At 52.8% G+C, this 20,827-nt stretch overlaps 1 protein-coding gene across 11 annotated transcripts in view; it reads left to right on the plus strand.

Annotated features, from left to right (window-relative positions):
- The window catches only part of DYSF (dysferlin), a 95,259-nt gene that overhangs the window by 51,976 nt on the left and 22,456 nt on the right, over nucleotides 1–20,827 (plus strand). For all 11 annotated transcript variants that reach the window (XM_066997028.1, XM_066997030.1, XM_066997029.1 and 8 more), the window contains 9 exons: nucleotides 5,123–5,221; nucleotides 5,932–6,060; nucleotides 6,788–6,943; nucleotides 9,375–9,466; nucleotides 11,557–11,727; nucleotides 12,299–12,441; nucleotides 14,884–15,023; nucleotides 16,990–17,078; nucleotides 17,348–17,443. In XM_066997028.1, coding sequence (XP_066853129.1) covers nucleotides 5,123–5,221; nucleotides 5,932–6,060; nucleotides 6,788–6,943; nucleotides 9,375–9,466; nucleotides 11,557–11,727; nucleotides 12,299–12,441; nucleotides 14,884–15,023; nucleotides 16,990–17,078; nucleotides 17,348–17,443 — 1,115 coding nt within the window. The remainder of the gene's footprint in view (nucleotides 1–5,122; nucleotides 5,222–5,931; nucleotides 6,061–6,787; nucleotides 6,944–9,374; nucleotides 9,467–11,556; nucleotides 11,728–12,298; nucleotides 12,442–14,883; nucleotides 15,024–16,989; nucleotides 17,079–17,347; nucleotides 17,444–20,827) is intronic.

Here is a 20,827-nt window from a genome sequence, read left to right on the forward strand (position 1 = left end):
TGAATTACCAGAAAGCTGATTGTGCCAGCAACAAATAAGCACGGTGTTTTGGGGAGGAAAAATTGCCCTTTGCCTGAAAGTGGAGGTTAAGGTTTCCCTTCGAGGGCGAAGTGGGGACGGTTGGGGGCAGCGGTCCCTGCGGGTGAAGGCTCATAGGGCCCATCAGCGGGTTTCCACCCCTGGCTTCCTGCCTGACCTCAGTCCAATCCTTTAAGCTGTCCTGGGCCCCGTTCCCTCATTTGTGCTGTTCAGACGCTGCCGTTCGCATGGTTTAATTTGCTTGTCCATGCTAATTAACCCGAAACGCATTCGGATTTTTGTGAGTTCATTTTATCCAGAAACCCTCGTTCTGCCGGCAGGGCTCTGCGGGGCTTCGTGCCCCGGGTGCCTCTCAGCTGCTTCTTGGGCTGTCCTGGTGCAGGTCATGCAGAGGCTTCTGCTCCTGGAGACGTGGCTTTTGCAATTCTTCAGCTCAGGGAAAATAGCTGCGGTTTTGGGCCACGTTTTATGTTAACCCTTCACGCCCCCGGGGTGAGGCTCACTGCTGGGCAAAGCGGCTGTTTGCCACCAATGGCTCCGAGGGCCCCGCTTCCCCTTGGCACCAGGTCCTCGTGCGTGTCTTCTCCACCCTGGTTGGGCTCGGGATCGAAGTGGCACAGGGTCCTCGGGGTACTTACAGGTTTGGCACTCACAAATGAGCCCTGATGTGGGTGGCAGGAGGTGGGAGCTGGGGCCCTGGTGTGCAGGAAAGCCATGGAGCACCCTTTGCAGGACAGTGCTCATCCCTCGGGCTGATGCCCGTGCAGCTCCTGCCTTCCCAGCGGTGCAGAGGTCCCCCCTCCAGCCTCAGCTTGCTGGACTTGGGCAGTTCACAACCATTCCCAGAGGAGAGAAGCTCACAAGGAGCCCTCGGACATGGCTGAGCTGCAGCGAGGAGCCTCCACGCTCCCTTGCGAAGCACCACGAGGTGCTTTCTGTGCAGTTCTTCGTAGCATTAGTTTGGCTTGCGATGCCTTGGTTGTAAGAAATACAAATAACCCATCAAATGGCAAGTTAGCAAAGCTAACCCAAGCCAAAAATAAAAATAATAATAAAAAAGAAGTCAGAATCTGTAAACTATTTGGAATAATTGGTTATTTGCTGTGTTTGCTAGTTCCAAATCAGAGCACATATTTTACGGCTTATCCTGTTACTGTTAGTTGGAAGGGCTCTGGGTGTTGGAGGTCTCCAGCTGAAAATGGGCGCCAATAGCCCCCGCTGCAGCCCAGCGTTGCCCCCGGAGTGCTCCGGCTGTCCTTGTCTCTCCTGGCCTTCTGTCCACGCGCCGGGGACAGCCCCTGGCACTGCCACATCCCTGGTGCAGCACGCGGGCTCTGGCCAGGAAGGCTGGTCCTGTCCTTGCCCAGCCCCAGGTGCTTGCTCCTTTGGATTTGAACAGGCTGGGAAGCAACAACAACAAAAACCTAACAAAAAACTCACACTGAAAACAGTTTTGCCCACTTCTGAGCAAAATGAACAGCAGGTTAAAAAAAAGAAAGCAGAAAGGTGACACGGCCAGAAATGGGTAATTTCTCTTTATGAACATCTGAGAGCTCACACCTTAAGGGTTAACCGAAGGATGAGCCAAGTCATCTTGCAGCCTCCCGGGGTGGATGCGTGTGCTTTCCTCCTCCTCCCTCCAGCGCTGCAACAGGTGGGAGCGACGAGCTGGCAGGAGCAGGATAACCCAGGGAAAACCCAAAGCCAGGTCCCTCCTGGGGAACAGCTCGGAGGCCAAGGGCACGGGGAGGTGCTTTGCAGGGAAAAGGCTTCCCCAGCTCCCATGGTGCGGTGGGTGCGAGGTGCCAAGCCCGTGACCCTTGGTGTCCTGGCTGAGCGCATGAGGAGCACTAACGGGGTGCTCTCCAAGGCCGGGATGCAGGGTGTCATCTCCTGCAAAAGCAGGGTAACAGACAGCTTTTTTGGAGGTGCACCCATAAATGCCCAGGCTGTTTCTGCAGGGATCTTCGCATCCCAGCTGCGGAGCTTACTCACAGCAGGAAATCTGCCTCCCAGATGTGAGGCGTGAGTACGCTGGAGACCGAGGCAGTGGCTTAGCTTCTTTAGAGGCAATATTTATTAGTGCTGTAATTAGCTATATTCCCGCGGGGAAGAGTGTGTAATCATTAGAAGAGCAAAAATGACTATTAGGATTTCAGTTATCCCATGCCTGCTCTGCTCCTGGCTTTGCTGTCTGGCCGGTAGCCTGTCCGTGCCTCAGTTTCCCCACCTGTGAGGTGGCTGAGTTTCACCAGGACTCATACACAAGCTCTCAGGTTCTCGCAGCTCCTTTGGCTCCAGATCAAAATGTCCTTTCCAATGCACTTTGTGAAAGCTGGGTTGCGTTGGGCAGCCCCAACTTCCTCCTGTCCCCATCTGGGAATGCGTCTGATGCCTGGGCTTGCAGGACGAGGGAACCCAGCTCTGGGGGAGAGAATGGTGCTGGCTCAGCCCCCTGACAAAAATGAGGTCACAGCCGGTGCCTTGCCCCCGTATGGAAGAAAATGAGATTGAAAACATCCCGGCAGCCGCTGGGATGACACAGGTCTGCATGTCGGGGTCTGGAGGAAGGAAGGATTTTAATGCCCTCAATAGCAAAGTACTTAGCCCCTGGGTAAAAGTCCTACACGGAGATCCGGCACAGCTTAAACCCCGTTATATCATCTGGAGGGGGTGAGTGCGACTGCTGCTGGCTCTGCTGAAGCCAAGGCCTGATCCAGAAAGCCCTTAAGGCTGCGTCTGAAGAGCCTCATTGACTTCAGAGGGATTTGCACACTCGGTTGAAGTTAAGCATGCGTCTGAGTGCTGCTGTTGTGTCCAAGCCACAATTCCAGAAATGCTTAAGAGGGAAGTTGCAGCATGCTGGTGAAGTTCTGGTTTTAAAGGCATTTTTTTTTTTTGGAGTCCAAATGTCTTTATTTTTGGAAACGGCCGTGCCTTTGCCCATAAGCCAATCCTGCCTGCAGGGATGCCCTGCTGGAAGGGGCTCTCTGCTGCCCTGGATGCTCATGGAGCCGCTGGGACACTGATGGGACGGTCCCGCTCAGGCTCTCTCCTGGTGAAACGGCCCTGGTTCCTTTTCCGCTGCTCCTGGGTTATAAAACGACTTCCCCATTTTAGCAGCAAATGCCGAAGCTGGGCACTCTGGAGCTCGAAAGGTCTTCTCTTTGTCCCTGCACCAAAGGGAGACGGGTCGCCATCCTGCCACCAGGCTCAGGGCACTCGGGGTGCAGCTCACAGTGCGGCGGTCCCTGCCCTGTGGGGGCAGCAGGTGGGGGAAAGAGAGGGTGGATGGGGATGGGGAGAAAGCACATCTCCTGGTAAGCGTGGCTGCAGCTCACCACGGCTGAACGAGCTTCTTTCCCAGCCGAAATTGTAGGCTTCGGTCACTTGGTGTGAAACGGATCCAGCAGCGACGCTCACCCCTGGGCTGTGCCCTGCTGAAGCTCCAGGGGAGCCCTGCAAGGCTTGGCGAGGGCACGCGGGGTCCTTGGGGTTTTACCCAGGCTCAGGCACAGCCCCCGACTCTGGGAGCGTCCCGTACCACGTCCAGGACAAAACACCAGGGGTGCTGCTGGCTGTCGCTGATGGCTAAATGAAATCCCTGAATCCGTTGTTTGTGTGGTGGAGCCATCGATTCCCTGGCTTTTCCATTTGAAGGCAAATGGAATAATGTCCTTTGCTATTAATATTCCAGCTGCTCCCCTAGCCTCCTTTTTTTTTTTTTCTTTTTTTTTTCCCCTTTTTTAACAACAGTGGAAATCAGCAAAAATATCTAACCAAATTCTTTGTCTTGGGGCTGCAGAAGATACCATGGGTAAGTCACCAGATTCATTTGAGTGCTTTCCTTGTAACCCGGTACCTGTGGAATGCCGTAATAAAGCCACGATGGTCAGAGTGTAGCTTTTTAAACAATAAAACAGGGGAAGCGATGAAAGGCAACATTAAAAAAAAAGAAAAAAAGAAAAAGGAGGCAGACGAGGCCTCAGAGTTAATTTATGTAATATTTCTATTAAAAACAATGTCTATTCAAGACAGCAATTTAGAGTCTGCACTGCTGGCTTAAAATATAAATCCAATAAACCTCTATTATGATTCCTCCATTAGGTCAGTGTGATGGAATTTTGTGGACTTCTAAAATAAGACATCATTATTTTTCAGGAATGTTTCATGAATCACAGTCAAAGCCCCTTCATCTTCGCTTGTATAAATTTCAGAAATGGTGCTCTTATAAAATGTATGCATTTTCTGAAGCCGGCAGCCGGCTTTCTTCTTGGAACAGCACCCCCAGAGCTGAAATCCAGTTTGCATAGCAGATGAGGCAAATGCACCTTAGTGGCGTTGTGGCCACTGGTTGTGTGAGTTCTGCTCATTTCTGCGTGTAGGATCAATGAGAAGAGGGTTACGTTCTTCCCGGGAGATGTACAGCACCCGAGGACCATTATTTTATGTGGTAGTAGGATATATGCATTTATTTTTTTGTGCGTGTGGGGACGGGGACAGCTTGGGTGGGGAGCTGGATGATGCTGGGGCAATTCCCATCCCAGAAACCCAGCAACTTTCCAGGCAAAGCCTAAAGCAGGGTTGAGTTTAAGAGCAGCCCTCACATCCTCCTCCACTTTCAGGCTGTGAGGGCTGTTTTAACATGAGAGTGAATTCATCTCACCCCCTGCGTGCTCCTGCATGGAGGTCCTGGGCAGACCACCACCCAAAAGGTCCTCTGGGATAAAACCCCTCCAAATCTTTGTGGGCTCTGCCTCGCTCTCCCATGGAGAGCTGCCCTCCCTGCCGACGGGTCTCGGCGCACAGCCGTGGCTGCAACAGCAGGGTTTGGGCTGGACGCGTCCCCAGGGACAGCAGGGAGCAAGGGGCTGCAGGCTGGTTCCTGACGGCTTCATCGCCTCTGCGGGGCACGGAGCCACCCGACACGGAGCCACCCAGCCCGAGCCGAGCTGCTGGGCAGTGTCGTGGGGTCGGTGTGCAAGGGGAACGCTCACCTCGAGCAGCTGTGGGAGGCGCTGCTGTCGCTGCTGGTTGGGGTTTGCTCGTGGAGGTGTATGACTTTGGCATCCCTCGCTGCCAGGAGGAAGAATTCATTGACTGGTGGAGCAAATTCTACGCTTCCACGGGAGAGAGGGAAAAATGTGGTTCCTACCTGGAGAAGGGCTTTGACACCCTGAAGGTAAGTGGCCTTGGCTGGCCCTGGCTCAGGGGTGGGAACTGTCTGCAATGTTTTTCCACTAGCTTTGGGTTGTTATTTATTTATTTATTTATTTATTTTGAGCGTTTAAGGCTTTCTTTCTTCCGAGGAGAAAAAAAAATAAATTTTCCCCAGAGAGCAGGTAATTTTGTTTTTAAGAGTAGCTATTTATTCCGTTTTGAAAACTTGATTTTCTTTGCAAACTACTTTCTGGTAACTTTCCACTTTGCAGCCTTAAAGATATTGTCACTTTACCAAGTGGCGGAGGAGATGGGGAATTGCCACCCTGAAAGATCTTTGGGAAGAACAAGGAGAGCCAGAGACTGCTAAGGGAAGGGGGAGATTCAGGTGCCCTGTTACAGGAGGTGCCAGAAGTATGACAGGAGCCCAAGCAGGACTGAAGTGGGGAAAACGTTCCCTGGTTGTAAGGAAAATGCTCCCAGCAAGGAGCCCTCTGGCGGATGAAAAATGCTCTGGGAGACCTTGGCATGCTCTGGGTCTTCTCTGATGTGCTGCTACTTCTTATAGGGTTCCAAAAGGTCTGCTCTTCACCTGTCCTGGGGCAGCAAGGATGTCCCTGGGGGTGGCATTTCCTCCAGACGGGGAAGCTCGGCTCTGTCTTGCCCCATCTCTGCTGGGACACGCTGCCTGGGAGCAGTCCCTGCCCTTGCCCTCTGCTTCTCCTTCCCCAGGTCTACGAGACGGAGCTGGAGAACGTGGAGGACTTCGAGCGTCTCTCCGACTTCTGCCACACCTTCAGGCTGTACCGCGGGCGGTCGCAGGACTCCAGCGACGACCCCTCGGTCGTGGGGGAGTTCAAGGTGTGGCAGCCGCTTCCAGCTGGGCCGTGGCCAGGGGCACACGCGGCCGGGTGCCCGGAGCTCTGCCGCTGCGGGCGTTTGTCCAGTGCAGGGCAGCAAGGGGAGCTCTGCTCTTTCTAACGCGCTCGGAGCAGCCCTTAGCCTGCTTTCAGGAGAGGGATTTATTTTCTCTAGCTGGTTTTTTTTTTCGGAATTCCTGTTTTTGCCCACCGCTCTCTTCCCCCAGACAATACCCACCGACTGATTCCTGCCACTTGTCTGGGAAAAAAAAATCAGCTCTGGTGACTTGCAAAATTTTACATTTTCTCCCTCCTCCTCCCACCCCTCGCTGAGGACACAGCTGCCTCTCCCAGGGACCTTAAAGCTGTCCTGCAGCCAAAGCCTCAGCCTAAACCTTCTGGGGGGGTGATTTGGGGGCAGCGAGGCTCCTTCACGCTTTTTCAGTGGCTCAAACAACAGTGAAGAAGAAGAGAGAGAGGGCAAGCAGGCTAGTGGGGCTCTGTGCGGGCTTATGACAGGGTTAGCATCACTGCTCAAGCACGGGACGAGCGTTGCAGGCAGCTTTCCTCCCTGCTTCTGTCGCCCTGCTCCATGAAGAGCCCCGCTCTGTCGTGGTAGCTCAGAGGGGGTCCGGGCCTGGGCCCTGTCCCCAGCCCGCAGCCACCCGGAGGAGTCGCCGCGAGCACGAGGCCCGTCCCAGCGTGGCTGAGCCCCTCTCTCCTTGCAGGGGTCGTTCCGAATTTACCCCCTGCCCGACGACCCGCGGGTCCCGGCGCCGCCTCGGCAGTTCCACCAGCTGCCGGCCAGAGGGCCCCAGGAGTGCCTCGTCCGGGTCTACATCGTCCGGGCCTTCGGCCTCCAGCCCAAGGACTCCAACGGGAAGGTAGGCTGATGGCTTGTGGGGTGGGCACGGGGTGGCTCGTCCTAAAATTTAGGAACGACGTTGACAGCAACAAGGGGAAAACATTCCCCTTCTTCCTGCCTCCGCTGCTACATCCGGGAGTCCCAGGAGCCAACTCTTCGTCCTCCATCCTGAGGGAGTTTTCGGTAGGGCTAGTGGAAATAGCTAAATGATTTTTTTTTTCTTTTTCCTTTTTTTTTTTTCCCCTCGTACCTCAGTGCCAAAGGAAACAAAATTAGGTCTCTCACATGACTGCTTTCTGCAGTGCTTTGCCAGTCTGAAAGAAAAATTCAGTGCAAAAAGAAAATTGTGTCGGTTCAAAAAGAAAATGTTCATCTTGTTTCAGTTTGAAAAAAAAAAAGAACCCTTAGGGAAAAATCCTTCTTAACTCTCTTTGCTCTGCTGGAAAATAGGGATTTTTTTTTTTTTTTAAAGAAAAAGGTAGGAAATATTTTGACACGAACAACTCCAAATTACTTTTTAATCTGCCCAGTTTTTGAAAATGGCCTTGAAATGAGGCTTTTCAATTTCTTAGAAATCTCCCATAAGAGACTCCTGAGAATGAAAAACAAGGAGCAGAAAAAATGCTTTTTTTTACACTGAAAACCGAAGCCAATCCTAGCTTGGCCCGCAGCCTTTCTCCCTGTGCCGTGGTGTCTCCTGAAGCTCCTCACAGTCGAGGGCAGACCAAAGGAGAGCCCAGCCCGCTGCTTGTGCTGCTGACCTCCCCCAGGCACGGCCTTCTCTTAATTAATCTCCAAGTCAGAGAAAACTGAAAAGGAGCGTGCACTGGGTGTTTTTTCCAGACAGCATAAATCACCAATGTTTTTCCCAGTTTATTTTTTGTTTGTTTTTGATGTTATCTGGGTAAGATGCTGGGTCCCTCTAGGTGCTGGATTCAACCTACGTGAAAAGTTCTAGGTGATTTTTTTTCCCCTGGAGGAAATGATGACTCAGGTCAATTTAACCACTTTTCAGATTTATGTCGTTTTCCCTGAATCATGTTAGTTATGAGCGAGAAGCTAAAAAAATTAAAAAAAATAAAAATATCTGATATAATTTTGAGATGCACAATGAGGCTTTATGTTAAAGTATGCTTCCATTCTATTTTATTTTTTAAAGTTATTGCATCATATTGGGAAAAAAAAAACATTTCGAGCCATGTTTTTAATGAAACAAAATGTTTTTCCTTTGACATTTTGGTCTCCTGCATTCGTAAGTCTATTTTTGAGTAGACCCCAAAGTTAAAAAAATGGTGACCTCAGGGGAACCCTGAGGTTCAGAGAAGGTGACTCAGATGGGTGAACGGGAACATCCTGAGGAATCCAGAGCAAGCCCAGTCCATCAAACAAGCCCAAAATAGTTCCTTTCATGCTATTTCATTCCTTTTCCACCTCATGGGCCTCAGAGGGATCTGGACGCTTGTCCCACGCTGCTAACCGGCCCTTTGGTCGTCCCTGAAATGGAATTGCAGTGCAAATGGCCCTTGCCAATGGTGACAACCTACGGTCAGACTGTCCTGTCCTCAAAATCGGGTGTTAATCGGGGGTAGTGGAAGATCCCGCTTGCCAGGAGAGGGGTGACGGAGTTACTCCTTTTCCATTAGTAAGAGGAGCGCAAGCCAACACGGCCGTGTGTTGGGGTGCGTCACCTTGTGTCACGGCGCATTCGGCTCCCTCGCCCCGGTGCTGTGCGTGGCTGTGGGCCCGCAGTGTGGAGGGGGTGCTGAGCTCCTGGGGGGCACCCAAGGGCGACGTGGCTGCACCCGGCTGGAGGGCACGGCCTGCGAGGGGCGGCTGCGGGCGCTGCCTCGCCTGGTCGGGGGGCAGGAGGCCGAGGGGAGGGAAGCGCAGAGGGAACGTTTCCTCGCGGGACGTGAGGGAACATTTCTTCTCCCTGAGGGTGGGCAAACACCCGCAGCGGCCTTCTGGCGGGGTGGTGGATGCCCCGTGCCCGCAGCGCCCAGGCGCCGGGATGATGCCCTCAGGAACGCGCCTCGGCTCCTGGTTAGCCCTGAGGTGCTCAGGTGTTGGGCTCGTGATCTCTGTAGGTCCTGTCCAATCAAACTGAACCAAACTGAACTGGTCTGTTCTGTTCTATCCCATCCCATCCCATCCCATCCCATCCCATCCCATCCCATCCCATCCCATCCCATCCCATCCCATCCCATCCCATCCCATCGCATCCCATCGCATCCCATCGCATCCCATCGCATCCCACCCCATCCCATCCCATCCCATCCCATCCCATCCCATCCCATCCCATCCCATCCCATCCCTATCCTATCCTATCCTATCCTATCCTATCCTATCCTATCCTATCCTATCCTATCCTATCCTATCCTATCCTATCCTATCCTATCCTACTATTGCTGTGCAATGACTTTTGCATTTATTTTTATGCCCATCTTTAGTGTGATCCCTACGTGAAGATTTCAGTGGGAAAGAAATCCATAAATGACCAAGAAAATTACCTCCCCTGTACACTGGAGCCTGTCTTCGGAAAGTAAGTTTTGGTTCACTCTGGATTCCCTGGGATTTTTATGCCATTTTGAGGGAACAGAATTGGGTTAGCCAGAGTTTCCTGTTCCCTTGGTGCATTCTTCGCTCACATCCAGCCTTGCTGAAGCGGGTCTGACCTTGGCTTGGTCACTGCCCTAACCCCCATGGTTCACATTCATCTTCTCCCTGGGACTTCTGAACTATGAAGCATGGACTGGGTCTGCTCCGTCACCAGTGGAGTGTGAGGAGACATCAAGGGGGTTGTTTAGACCTGAGATCCCCCTGTGGAGGCTCCTGCCTCTTCCCACCGATAGCAGAGAGAGTTTGGGGCAATGCTGTTCCTCATTTAGGCACTTCAGTTAAATGTCTGAAGACAAGAGATGACGCATGGAGGTCTGTATGACTGTACTGTGGCACGGGACACCTCCAATCATATACCTTGAAAAAGAGTTATTTATAAAATTGATGTTGGCTGGTTGAGTTGTTTGCCTAACCGTAGGGCCACAAAGTTGGGATAAAAGGCAAAAGATAAGGTTGTCTTCAGAAAAGGGTATTCCTCGGGGCTGGAAAGCACCACAGGGACGAGGCAAAGCAGAGGGAGGCAGAGGAAAGCCTGGTGCTCAGCCTCCACATGGTGATCAGGGTTGGATCTCCTAGGCGAGCTGGGGCTAGATGTAGGGTGTTGTGCTCCAGGACAAACAGGGGTCAAGCCCTAAAGCATGTGAGGTCCTGCTGGTTTTCTTGGGGCCTCTCGCCAGCTCAGGCTCGCAGTGCTGGGACAGCTTCCCAAAAAAACAAGATGCAGAAGGAGATACACCATCTGCAAGGTTGGGCCAGAAGGGGTAAGGACGGCAAGGGTGATACTGGTGAGGTCTCGGAGGACTGCGTGGATTAGATGAGCTTTCTCCTCCTCTTCTGCCAAAACTCTGCCTTTCCTGTGGGGCAAAGGGGGCGCTCCCCGTGGAGCACGAGGGAGCCCTGGTCTGCGGGGAGCTCCGCTCCCGGGGCAGGCCCCCTCTGCCAAACCTGGCTCCCGGCCAGCGGCCGTCTAGACAGCGCGCTGCACCTCCCACCCCGTCTTTAAAGCAAGACGTAAAACCGAGGTCCTGGCTGCTGGCGGGCTATTAAACCTCCCGTTTCACGAGCTTTTCCCTGGGCTGCTGGCCGCCCGCCAGCTTTAGCTAATTACTTTCTGCTGACCCCAGTTCCTCCTGCACTCTTAATTGGTGGCATAATCACTCACTTCCCCTCCTTAAAAGCTGCTGCGGGGTGGGTGCTGCTGGTGGAAATGGGCATCGTGTTTTGCCCTCGATTTGACGGTGTTTCAGCAGCAGGTGGAGGGTTTCCTGGTGGCACTGGGTCAGACCCAGATGGTCCCGCTCACCCTACATCCCACCTTCAACATCTCTAACGTCCACGAGCACAGGCTTTGTCTGGATCAGGGTGTTGTGTTTTGGGAGGGTCTTGGTGCTTTGTCTCTTACTACCCTTTGTTTGAAGAGGTAGAGGAAGGTTTGCTCTTGTTTAATGTTCTGTCACTATGTAGACTGCAGTGTGAGGATGGCAGAGGGGACAGCACAAAACCCTGGTGCTTGGGACTGGCAGGGGAGGATGAGGAGGCTTTGGGGGGGTCAGTCTCATGCTGACCACAAGCTTGGCCTCTTATTTTGGATTTCTGCTCTTCGGGCTCAAAGGGCAGTTGGTTTTCCAAAGCTGTCATTTCTTCCCCTTTCTCACCCCATGGCAATGAGGATTCCTGTCTCTCAATGCCTGCTTTTTTTACCCTGGGTACTCCAGTGACTGCTGTCACTTCCAATTAGCAGGTGGAGAAACTAAACAGGGCCAAAGTTTGCTCAAGGGTAATTCAGCCAGGCAACGGGAAACCCAGAGCGTGCTTACTTGGTGGCGTGTCTGTGAGCTAAGCCAGCACAGCACAGCACCAACAGAACCGTAGAGTCATCTAGGTTGGAAAACACCTTCAAGATCAAGTCCAGCCATCAACCTGACCTGTAGTACTGTCCCAGCACAACAAAGATGTGCCATGGAACACTTAGCAGCCTGATCTCCACCTCATGGGCATCTCTTGGTTGCACAGGATGTTCGAGCTGAGCTGCACCCTGCCCCTGGAGAAGGACCTGAAGATCACGCTCTATGACTACGACCTCCTGTCGAAGGATGAGAAAATCGGGGAGACCGTCATAGACCTGGAGAACCGCTTCCTGTCAAAATATGGGGCTCGCTGTGGGCTTCCCCAAACCTACTGCGTGTAGGTATCCCTGTAGGCTTGGGCAGTGGGTCTGTGTAGCTGCCAGGGCTTTGCAGTGCCGAGGTGGCCATGGAGACCAGGGCAATGCCTCAGCCCAGCCATGACCACGGGTCTGCAGTCCCAGGGGACCTGGCTGCTGCCATGTTTCACTGCAGAGATTTGTCATGAGGGACAGATTCTTGCTGGAGAAGCTCCCCAGTTTATACACTTCCCCCAAGTCCTGGCTCTTCTCCAGCAGCTTCAAATAACATAAATCTCCTTGGAGAGATTTGCTACATCCCTGACACCTCTTGGGCACACCACAATGAGGGCACTGCCCATGCCTGGGACCAGCTGCAGGGTGATGCGGTGGGTCTGGGGGCTATCGGGGCACCCCAGCCCTTTGAGCTGGGGCTGAGCAGGGTGTGGGACACGCAGCCCCCTTCACCGGTGGGTCAAGGTGAGCACAGGGTCGGAGCTGGCTGCACCTCCCTCAGCACAGCCCTTTTTGGTGTAACACTGCTGTAGCCCCTTATTGTGGCTGGGCGTTGTTTTATCCCGTGTTGAGCTGCTGTTTTCCCTCCCGTTTCAGTTCTGGACCCAACCAGTGGCGAGACCAACTCCGTCCTTCCCAGCTGCTTCACCTCTTCTCCCTGCAGCACAACTACAAGGCTCCCACCTACAAGTCCGACCGGGTCATCTTCCGGGAGCAGGAGTACATCCTCTCCGAACTGGGTAAGGGTCTGCTTCGGGGCTGCGGGTAGCTTCCCGTTATCCAGAGCAAGGGTTGGAGCTGGAGGCCATGAACACGTCACGGGGGCTTTCTTGCCCAGCTCCTTTCTGTGTGAGTGGAGGCCAGGAGTGGGTGACGGGCACGTCGCCGTCCTCGCCTTGCTGCCCACCTGGCTGTGCACCTTCCCAAGGTCGGCTCTGCCCCACAGGCTGCAGGTTGCAGTTGGATCTGCTCCGAACCCCGAGGGTTGAACCCAAACCTGCAATCCAGGCACTTTAAGCACAGCCTCACCCTTCCCTTGCTGCTTGCAGCAAACCAAAGACATGCAGGTTGGGAGCAGCAAAGCCCAGCACAGCCGGGGAGGCTGCAGCCTGGCTTCCAGCTGCTGCTGGGCCTCGGAGCTCACGTCTCTGCGTTTCGGGGCTGGGGGCACTAGAGGGAGACAATATCATACGCACAGTGCCAGCACGGCCAGAGCGAGGTGTGCTGTAGCTGGAAAGGTCGGATCAGCCTGTGCCAGCAAGGAGGAACTATCACCGGGAGGTAGGGAGGCATTTTTTCATTTGTACAACCTTCCTCCCAAACACCACTCACACCTGAAGTTCCCTGCCCCCCTGATGGCATCCTTGGGGGCAGGAGCTGGCTTTTTAGAGGAAACTCTGCTTTAAAGCATTGAAGGGGGGTTTGGGCTCAGGGAGGAGGTGAAACCCCAGCACACGGGGCCCAGGAGCAGCAGTTTGGCTAACGAAGGCCACTGCAGGGACAGGAGCAGCCCAGGGCTGATGCCTGCCTGTGCTCTGGGGAGTCGAGGCACAAATTTGTGATACTCTCCTTGGGAGGAGGAGCGGGGAAGCCACAGCTCCTTCGCAGCCTCTTGTTATGCGAAAGGTTTTCAGCGAGGGCTGGAGAGGTGTTAAACCGAGCGGGGGGGTTTCCCCCCTCTCCCAGCCTCTGCCTTTCACCTTCCTCTGCTTTAATGGCAATCAGTTCAAAAAACAGAACAAAGTCTGATGCTTGACCTCAAGGAGATCTGGAAACCAGCTGTGTGCGCAGAGCAATGTCAGATCTGAACCTGGCGGTATAAAGTGAAGCTATTAAACACGAGAGCATGGGTTTTACAAGCACTGCACCCGGACCATTATTCCATAACCCCCACATTTGTTGTTTTCTGAGAGGGGCTTTTTCTTTTTCCTGTGCGCGCACACACACACACGCACGCACACACGCCAGGTTTCCACTGCTTGGGAAATGGCCCATATGTCTGAAGTTAACCACTTCAAGACATTGCCAAGAAAGGAGCTGGGATATATCACCTGAAAGTTGCAGAGCTGTAATAATATTTATGGAGCGCATTTCATTTCAAAGGTCCTCGAAGGTGCACGGCCTTGAAACGACGTGGCTGCGAGGCAGCCGTGTGCCGGGGCGAGTCCTGCACAGCCCCGGCTCGGCCGCGGGGACGGGCAGGGAGCAGCAGCCGTGGCCGAGGCCCTCCACGTTTGGTGGGATGAGGGTCCCGAACGAGGGGCAGAGAGGGCAAAAACGTCCATTGCTAATTGGCTTTGTCCAGCAGTGCATTTGCGGAGGGGTTAGGGGCTGGTGTGGAGTGGGATGAGGATGTGGAGGTGGTTTCAGGGACCAGGACGGGCAATGGAGCTGTGCTGGCGGTGCCTGCGTGGGCCTCAGCTTCCTCTCATTTCTGTCGTCCTCCCTGAACCCAGCAGAGAAGGAGCAGGACCCCGCAGGGAGCTCTCCCATTGCGCTTCTCTTTGCCCGGCCAAAGCTCCTGGCTGGTGTTAAGTTGTAGGATCACCAAGTGTTTGGTTTAGGTTGGCAAAGACACATGAGATCAACCATGCCTTAGCACTACCAAGTCCACCACTAAACCATCTCCCTAAGCACCGTGTCCACACGTCTCTGAAATACCTCCAGGATGGGACCCCACCACGTCCCTGGGCAGCCCGTTGCAGTGCCCGTTGGACAAACCTCTGCTGGGGATGGGAATGATGGAGCAGCAGCATGGGCTGCATGGCTGCTAGCCCCAGCTGCTGTAATTCTGGGGGTCCTGAGCCCTTGGAAGCACTGCAAGCTGAGTCAAACCCTAATTTCCCCTTTCCATGTGCTTCAACTTGCAATGTTTCACTCTCCTGGTGCTTGCTGTGGCTGGGGTGGGATTGAGTGAGACCCCCCTGCACGTCCCTGTCCCACGGAGCAAGGGTTTGCCCACGTGTCCCACTGGGACCACGTTGCCCTGCGCCCTGGTGTGTCTGTGATGGTCGATTTGCAAACGGAGGCTGAGCTCCTCATGCTCGCTCCTGGCTGCTGCAAGGTCGGTGGGCTCCCGGTGCTCCCCCCTGGAGCAGCAGCCCTCGCAGAGCCCCCCCCGGGGCGATCAGCACCCTGCCCGTGATGTGGCGTGACGCTGTTCTTGCTCTGATCTGTTGCAGAGGACGGCAAACCTGTCAACCCCCACCTGGGGCCGGTGGAGGAGCGACTCGCCCTGTACGCGCTGCGGAAGCAAGGGCTGGTGCCGGAGCACGTGGAGACCAGGCCTCTCTACAGCCCCCTCCAGCCAGAGATCGAGCAGGTGAGTGGTGCTGCGTGCTCAGGACGAGGCCAGGAGCATCATCTCCCTTCTACCCAGCACTACCCAGGTGAGATGTTTGCCATGGCCTGGGCACACCCTTTGGAAGGTGGTGGCTCGCGGCAGGAGGAGACATTTCTCGGAGAGGTCCTGCTGCTCCCAGAGAGGTTCTGCTGGCTCTCGGAGAGGTGTGCAGCCGTGGCTGGCTTGCTGCAGTGCCGTGTGGGGTATATCTGCCCCAGGAGGTGGGCTTCCAGCGTACGGGGCAGAGCAGAGCACTTGTTGTCAAACACAGGCTGGAGCTCAGCTCCAGTGCTGGCTTATTCTGGGTGCTTGGGGAGATTGGCTCCAGCCTCCTGGAATAGGTGTTCACTTTCATCAGCGTTTGCTCACAAAAGCCTTTTTTTTTTTTTTTTTTTTCTTTTTTTTTTTTTTTTTGGAAAGCCATTTCTGATCTGAAAGTGTTGATGTAGAATTTCTCTATAATGATAATGCTCCTGCAGGCTCCTTTGGCAATGCAGCACGATTTCTGCAGCAGGAACAAGTCCTTGGAGGCATAAAGTTTTAGTACTATTGCAGACTGGATATTTTTAAGCCAAACAAAAGCTAAACGGGCTTCTATCCAAAACCAATCAAAACCCAGGTATCTGTATTTCACCTAACCCCTTTTCTTTGATTAACACGTATGTGGCTTTATGCCTTTGGACCAAAAAGTGCTGCTTCCCGGAGAACACAGTGATTTGTCCTCATCTCTCTTACGTGTTCCAGTTGCACAGCAGAGGCAGTTTCGTGGGACTGCTCTGCAGCTGGTGTAAATGTACACAGCCACTGAGCTTCCCCACTGCAGCACCATTACCTTCCTGTGGTTTGTTTTTAACCAGTCCAGTGGAGTTGCTGGCAGAAGTAAATGCACTGCCAACGGCTCTAACACCTTTTCATGCAAATTCACCCCCTGAAGTTCGTGATTAGAGGCAGGAGGTGGCTGCTATCTGCCGACCAGTGGGTTTGTGCTGTTCTTACAGTGTCATGGTTGTGTTGGACCAGCCCTGGAGACTAGGAAGGGTGTTTCCTCCATGTCTTGGGCTTGCATATGGGCAGAGCAATCGGGGTCTGCCCTGCTCTGGTGCTGCTAATCGGGAGTGTCCGTGGTGGTGATGCTGGGTTGGAGGGGATTAACCTGGCTGACTCAGTAGGTGTTGCATTCGGCACAGCTCCCAAAAGCATGGCCCTGACCCGCTGCAAACCCATGGAACAGGCTGGCTCTATCGGGCTGTTTGCAGCGAGCTTAAAGGGTGGATTTTTAAAGTTTTCTGCTGAAATGGAAGATTTTCTTGCCAAAAAACAAGCAAACCACAAAGCCCTCTGTGACGGGCTGATTGTCAAAGGATGTCTTTTTTTTTTTTTCTTTAGACCCTTGAGACTGTACAAGAAAATATTTTATTGGCATCCATTGGTGTTTTACAGTAAAAGGGACCACCTAAAAAACGACCCCCTGAGATTTCAGCTGCATTTCCGCTGCTCTCTCCCTGGTAGGATTATGTGAGAGTGGAATTAGGTACTGCTCTCCTCATCCCATCCTCCACTGCCATGGTCAGAAACCCATAAACCAGCTGTTCAGCTGGTGGCAACTGGTGTGACACTATGGAAAATAAGTGAGCTGCTTGCTTCTCCGACACCTCCCATGGGCCCAGCCCTCAGTCTGGCCCTTTGTAAAGATACTCAGCCTTGGAGAACAAACCTAGAGCGCACCTTCAGCTAATTCACACTGACCTCTTATGTATCACAGGCCATTAATATATACCCCACTCTCACTAAAACACTCAGTGACACTCCTCCAGTAAAGAAACCTTGGTTTTCAACAAAGGAACTGTGGAGCACTTGATAATTTCTGTGCTGGGTCCTACTGAGGAGGTGAAGGTGACCCAGGCAGCAGGCTCACCAGGCTTCTCGTGTCTTTCTTTCCTTGCAGGGAAAGCTACAGATGTGGGTGGATCTGTTTCCAAAATCTTTGGGTCAGCCCGGTCCCCCTTTCAACATCATGCCACGCAAAGCCAAGAGGTGACTTCTTTTTCCTTTCCGACTCGGTGCAGCGCTGGTTCCTGCGCCTTCTCTTTGGGGGGAAGAGGAGAGGGCTTGGAGATGCCGGGTGGGGAGGGATTCACCTGCTCAGCAGAGGGAAGTCCGAGCAGGCTTATCTTCAGGGGAAAAAATGGCTCGTACCTGAGCTCCTCCAGCTAAATAGCTGAATAGCATGACCGGGCTGTTGGGTGGGCTCCCGACCAAGCTTTCCCCTCTCTCATGTCTCTCCTGTGTCCGGTGCCCTTCAGGTTCTACTTGCGCTGCATCATCTGGAACACCAAGGACGTCATCCTCGATGACCTCAGCATCACTGGGGAGAAGATGAGTGACATCTACGTCAAAGGGTAAGCCACCCCACTTCTGTGCCCTCCTGGTACCGCAGTCTGAAGGCACAAGAGCAGCAGTGAAGGAGTTAATGTGCATCAACACTGCTGCGGTAGCACCAAGCCCCATGGGCTGAAGGGGCCATTCACACCTCTCCAGCCATGGAGCCAGCTCCTTGGCAGACACCTCTCCGCCGGGCTTGTAATCGCTTCACCTTGTCAAGGTTTTCTTTGCATCTCTGACAGTCAGATGCTTGCGTTACAGTGTTTACATTTAGAGAGATGAGATCTGGGGAAGCAGCCTAGCCATTTGGGAGGGGGACGTACTCCGCATTTCCACCGCGCGGTTCTTTCCCGGCTCCTCTCCTGGGACGGCTGCGGGCTTGTTCCATATACATAGGTTGGCTTGTTTGGATAGCTGCTTTTTTTGGAATTCCCTTCTTTCCTTGAAACACACAAAAATGTGGCAACCAGCAGTAACTCCTCTGGCACATTCCCTTCTCTGCCTGACTCCATTTATGTTTTATCTTGTGTAAAATGGTGCAATCCCAGCCAAGGGACTTACTTATTTTGTGCGTTCTTTGGATTTATGGACAGGAAGAGGTAGGATTTTGAAACAGACTGTAAATCCCTTTTTTACAATCCCAATTTTCCTCCTGTAAATCCAGAATGCGCACTGCTTACCTGGTATTCACATCAAGTGCATTGTTATCAGCTCCAGCTAAGCCGCTCTGTGCACCTCGGGGCTCTGAAATAGCAGTGCTTGCAGGGGGTTACGGGAAAGAGAGAGCATCCAGCGCCTGGGGAGATCCCTCGCTGGGCTTTTATCACCCCCAGTGACCAAGCAAGTCTCGCAGTGCTGTAAATGAATTAAAAATCTTGCTTGACTCCTTCATCTTCCCCCTGCAAATGGCTGCATCATTCCCATTTCTGGATAAGGCATAAATGACCCTGCAAGCAGAGGAGGCAATGGTCCTTCCAAGCGTAAGCGTCTGCCCCACAGACAGGGACTGGTCCTGGCACTCTGTGGGCAGAGCAGCGTTCGCCACCACGGCATGGTGCAGCTTTGGTGGGGAGCCTGGGTTTGGGTGAACTCGATGGTAAGAGGCTGTTACCTGGGGCTGTCCTCCAGGAGATCTCACAGCACTCCTCTGAGGAGGCTATCGGCAGCGTGATCCCCATTTTACAGAGAAATCACCCACTAGGCAATACCAGGACTGGAATCTCAGTGTCTTGGGCATTGTCTTTTACATAACATGTAAACTGTTGCCTGCCAGTTAGGGAGGTAAATCAAATAGTCAATTTTCTATCACGAGTAAGACAGAAGTCACCACCCTTTTATTTTAATCAATTTAAAATGTTATTTATTGATGGTCTTAGAATAACATGAAAAGATCTCAACCAAGTTTAGGTCTGGTTGTGCAAGGCTGAGTGCAGAGAGAGTCCTCTACCCAAAGCCTTGTGCTGTAGGCAGACAGAGGAGTGTAGGGAAACCACATTCATTCAGAGCTGAAGATGGTTTGGGGTTAAGAGCTCTGTCAGTCCCTGTCACAGGTGGGGGATATTTTTGTGTTATTTTCATGGTCAAATTTCCAATGAAGTTTTACTTCACTGAGAGGATGGATCAGCCAGGTTTTGTGGGGGGTGGGAGGCTTTCACTCATCGTCCTGTGAGGTTTTCAAGATATTGTGAGACAAAACCAGGACTGCTCTGAGCAGGTTGGACCAGAAGTTTCCAGAGTCCCCTTCCAGCCAACCACCACTACTATGATTTATGTGATATTATCCAGTGCCTTTAAACCTCATCTTCATGCCTTTCGGGGTTCCTAAATAAAAGGATGCCCTTGGTCCTCCCAGATCTTATGTGTGCACTGAGCTCAGTGGGATGTGTGTGCTTCGAGAAGAAAGTCACCTCTTAAATCTAGGAACCCAACATTGCCTTTGGATATTGCAGATACCTTAAGGTGCGTGGATTCAAAAATTACTGGATGAATTAACAGACTGAAAATCCATCTGGTCTTGTTAAGCACAAAAACATTACCTACGTGCTCAGGAGGTCTCTGACCTGCAAGTCACTGCAGGCTGGAGAGGTGTTGGGAAGGTGTCGTGTTGGGAAGGTGTCATGTGTTGGGAAGGTGTCATGTTTTGGGAAGGTGTCATGTTTTGGGAAGGTGTCACGTTTTGGGAAGGTGTCGTTTTGGGAAGGTGTCACGTTTTGGGAAGGTGTCGTGTTGGGAAGGTGTCATGTTTTGGGAAGGTGTCATCTTTTGGGAAGATGTCATGATGTGCTTGCCCCGTTCCCATACTCATCCATGGATATCTGTGCTTGGCCCCAGTCAGAGGCAGGACACTGGGCAAGATGGGCCTTTGGTTGTTCACCGTGGCCATTCCAGCATGATGTTTTTAGCTCTGGGACATTGAGATTTGGATGCTTTTCATTTCTGGCAGTGGGGAGAGACCAAACAGTGCCAAAGAGGGATCTGAACCAGAGCGCTCCTTCGTCCTTTTGCTCGCCTGCAAGGAGAGGGCGCTCACACTGCATCCTCCGAGGGGCCCCGCCAAGCCTGGAGCGGCGTGGATAAACACACAGGCTGGCCATTTGCATCCAATCAGATCAAATCAAATAATCCGGCCACAATTTAAGTAATAGCGTAACCTCATCACACAATTCCCAGTGCCACCGAGCCCTCGCTGTCCGCGTAGCACATGCGCATGTGATCTGTAGGATGAACTTGAGCAGACCTTCCAGTCTCCCGCAACACATTTGGGGCAGAGCATGTGCTCCTCGCAGGCGCTGGAGAAGAGGAATCACTTGTATAGCTGGGCAAAAAACTTATTTTCAATTTAAGTGGAAAACAATCAAACGAGATAATTGGTTTCATTAGAAATGCCTGCTGAATCTTTTGGCTCCCCTCCAGAAGGGCTCCAAGTACACAAATGGCTGCGTTTTATTGTTTTGTTTAGTTTCATTGATTGCTGAAGACCAAAAAATTTTGGACGGGGAAAGAGAGCAGAATGAAAACCTGACACTTGCAAAACCTGCAGCTGGAAAAAAAAAAAGTAGTTGCTGTGGAAAGTTTTCAGTTTGCCCCTGGACTGGTTGTGGGTGGACCACAGCAAGCTCTTTTAGCACAGGAGGGGAACCGGGCTGCAAGGACCCCAGCAGGAGCAGCTGGGGACCCCCTGGCCACAGCAGGGTGAGGCCACTCCGGGATTTTCATGGGTATGAACTCCCTGGCCATTTACGACTTTCAGTCATTTTCAAGGAACTGATAGAGAACAGAGGGAAAAAAATTGATCCTTGGACTTCAGTGTGTTGCCTCCATCGAGAGAACGGGTTTTAGAGGCCGCGAGGTCAGTTTGTTGGGGTGGCTGCAAAGGGGAAAGCAGCTCTCGACAAGGCAAA

Source organism: Anser cygnoides, chromosome 4, assembly GCF_040182565.1.
Source record: "Anser cygnoides isolate HZ-2024a breed goose chromosome 4, Taihu_goose_T2T_genome, whole genome shotgun sequence".
Lineage (NCBI taxonomy): Eukaryota > Metazoa > Chordata > Aves > Anseriformes > Anatidae > Anser > Anser cygnoides.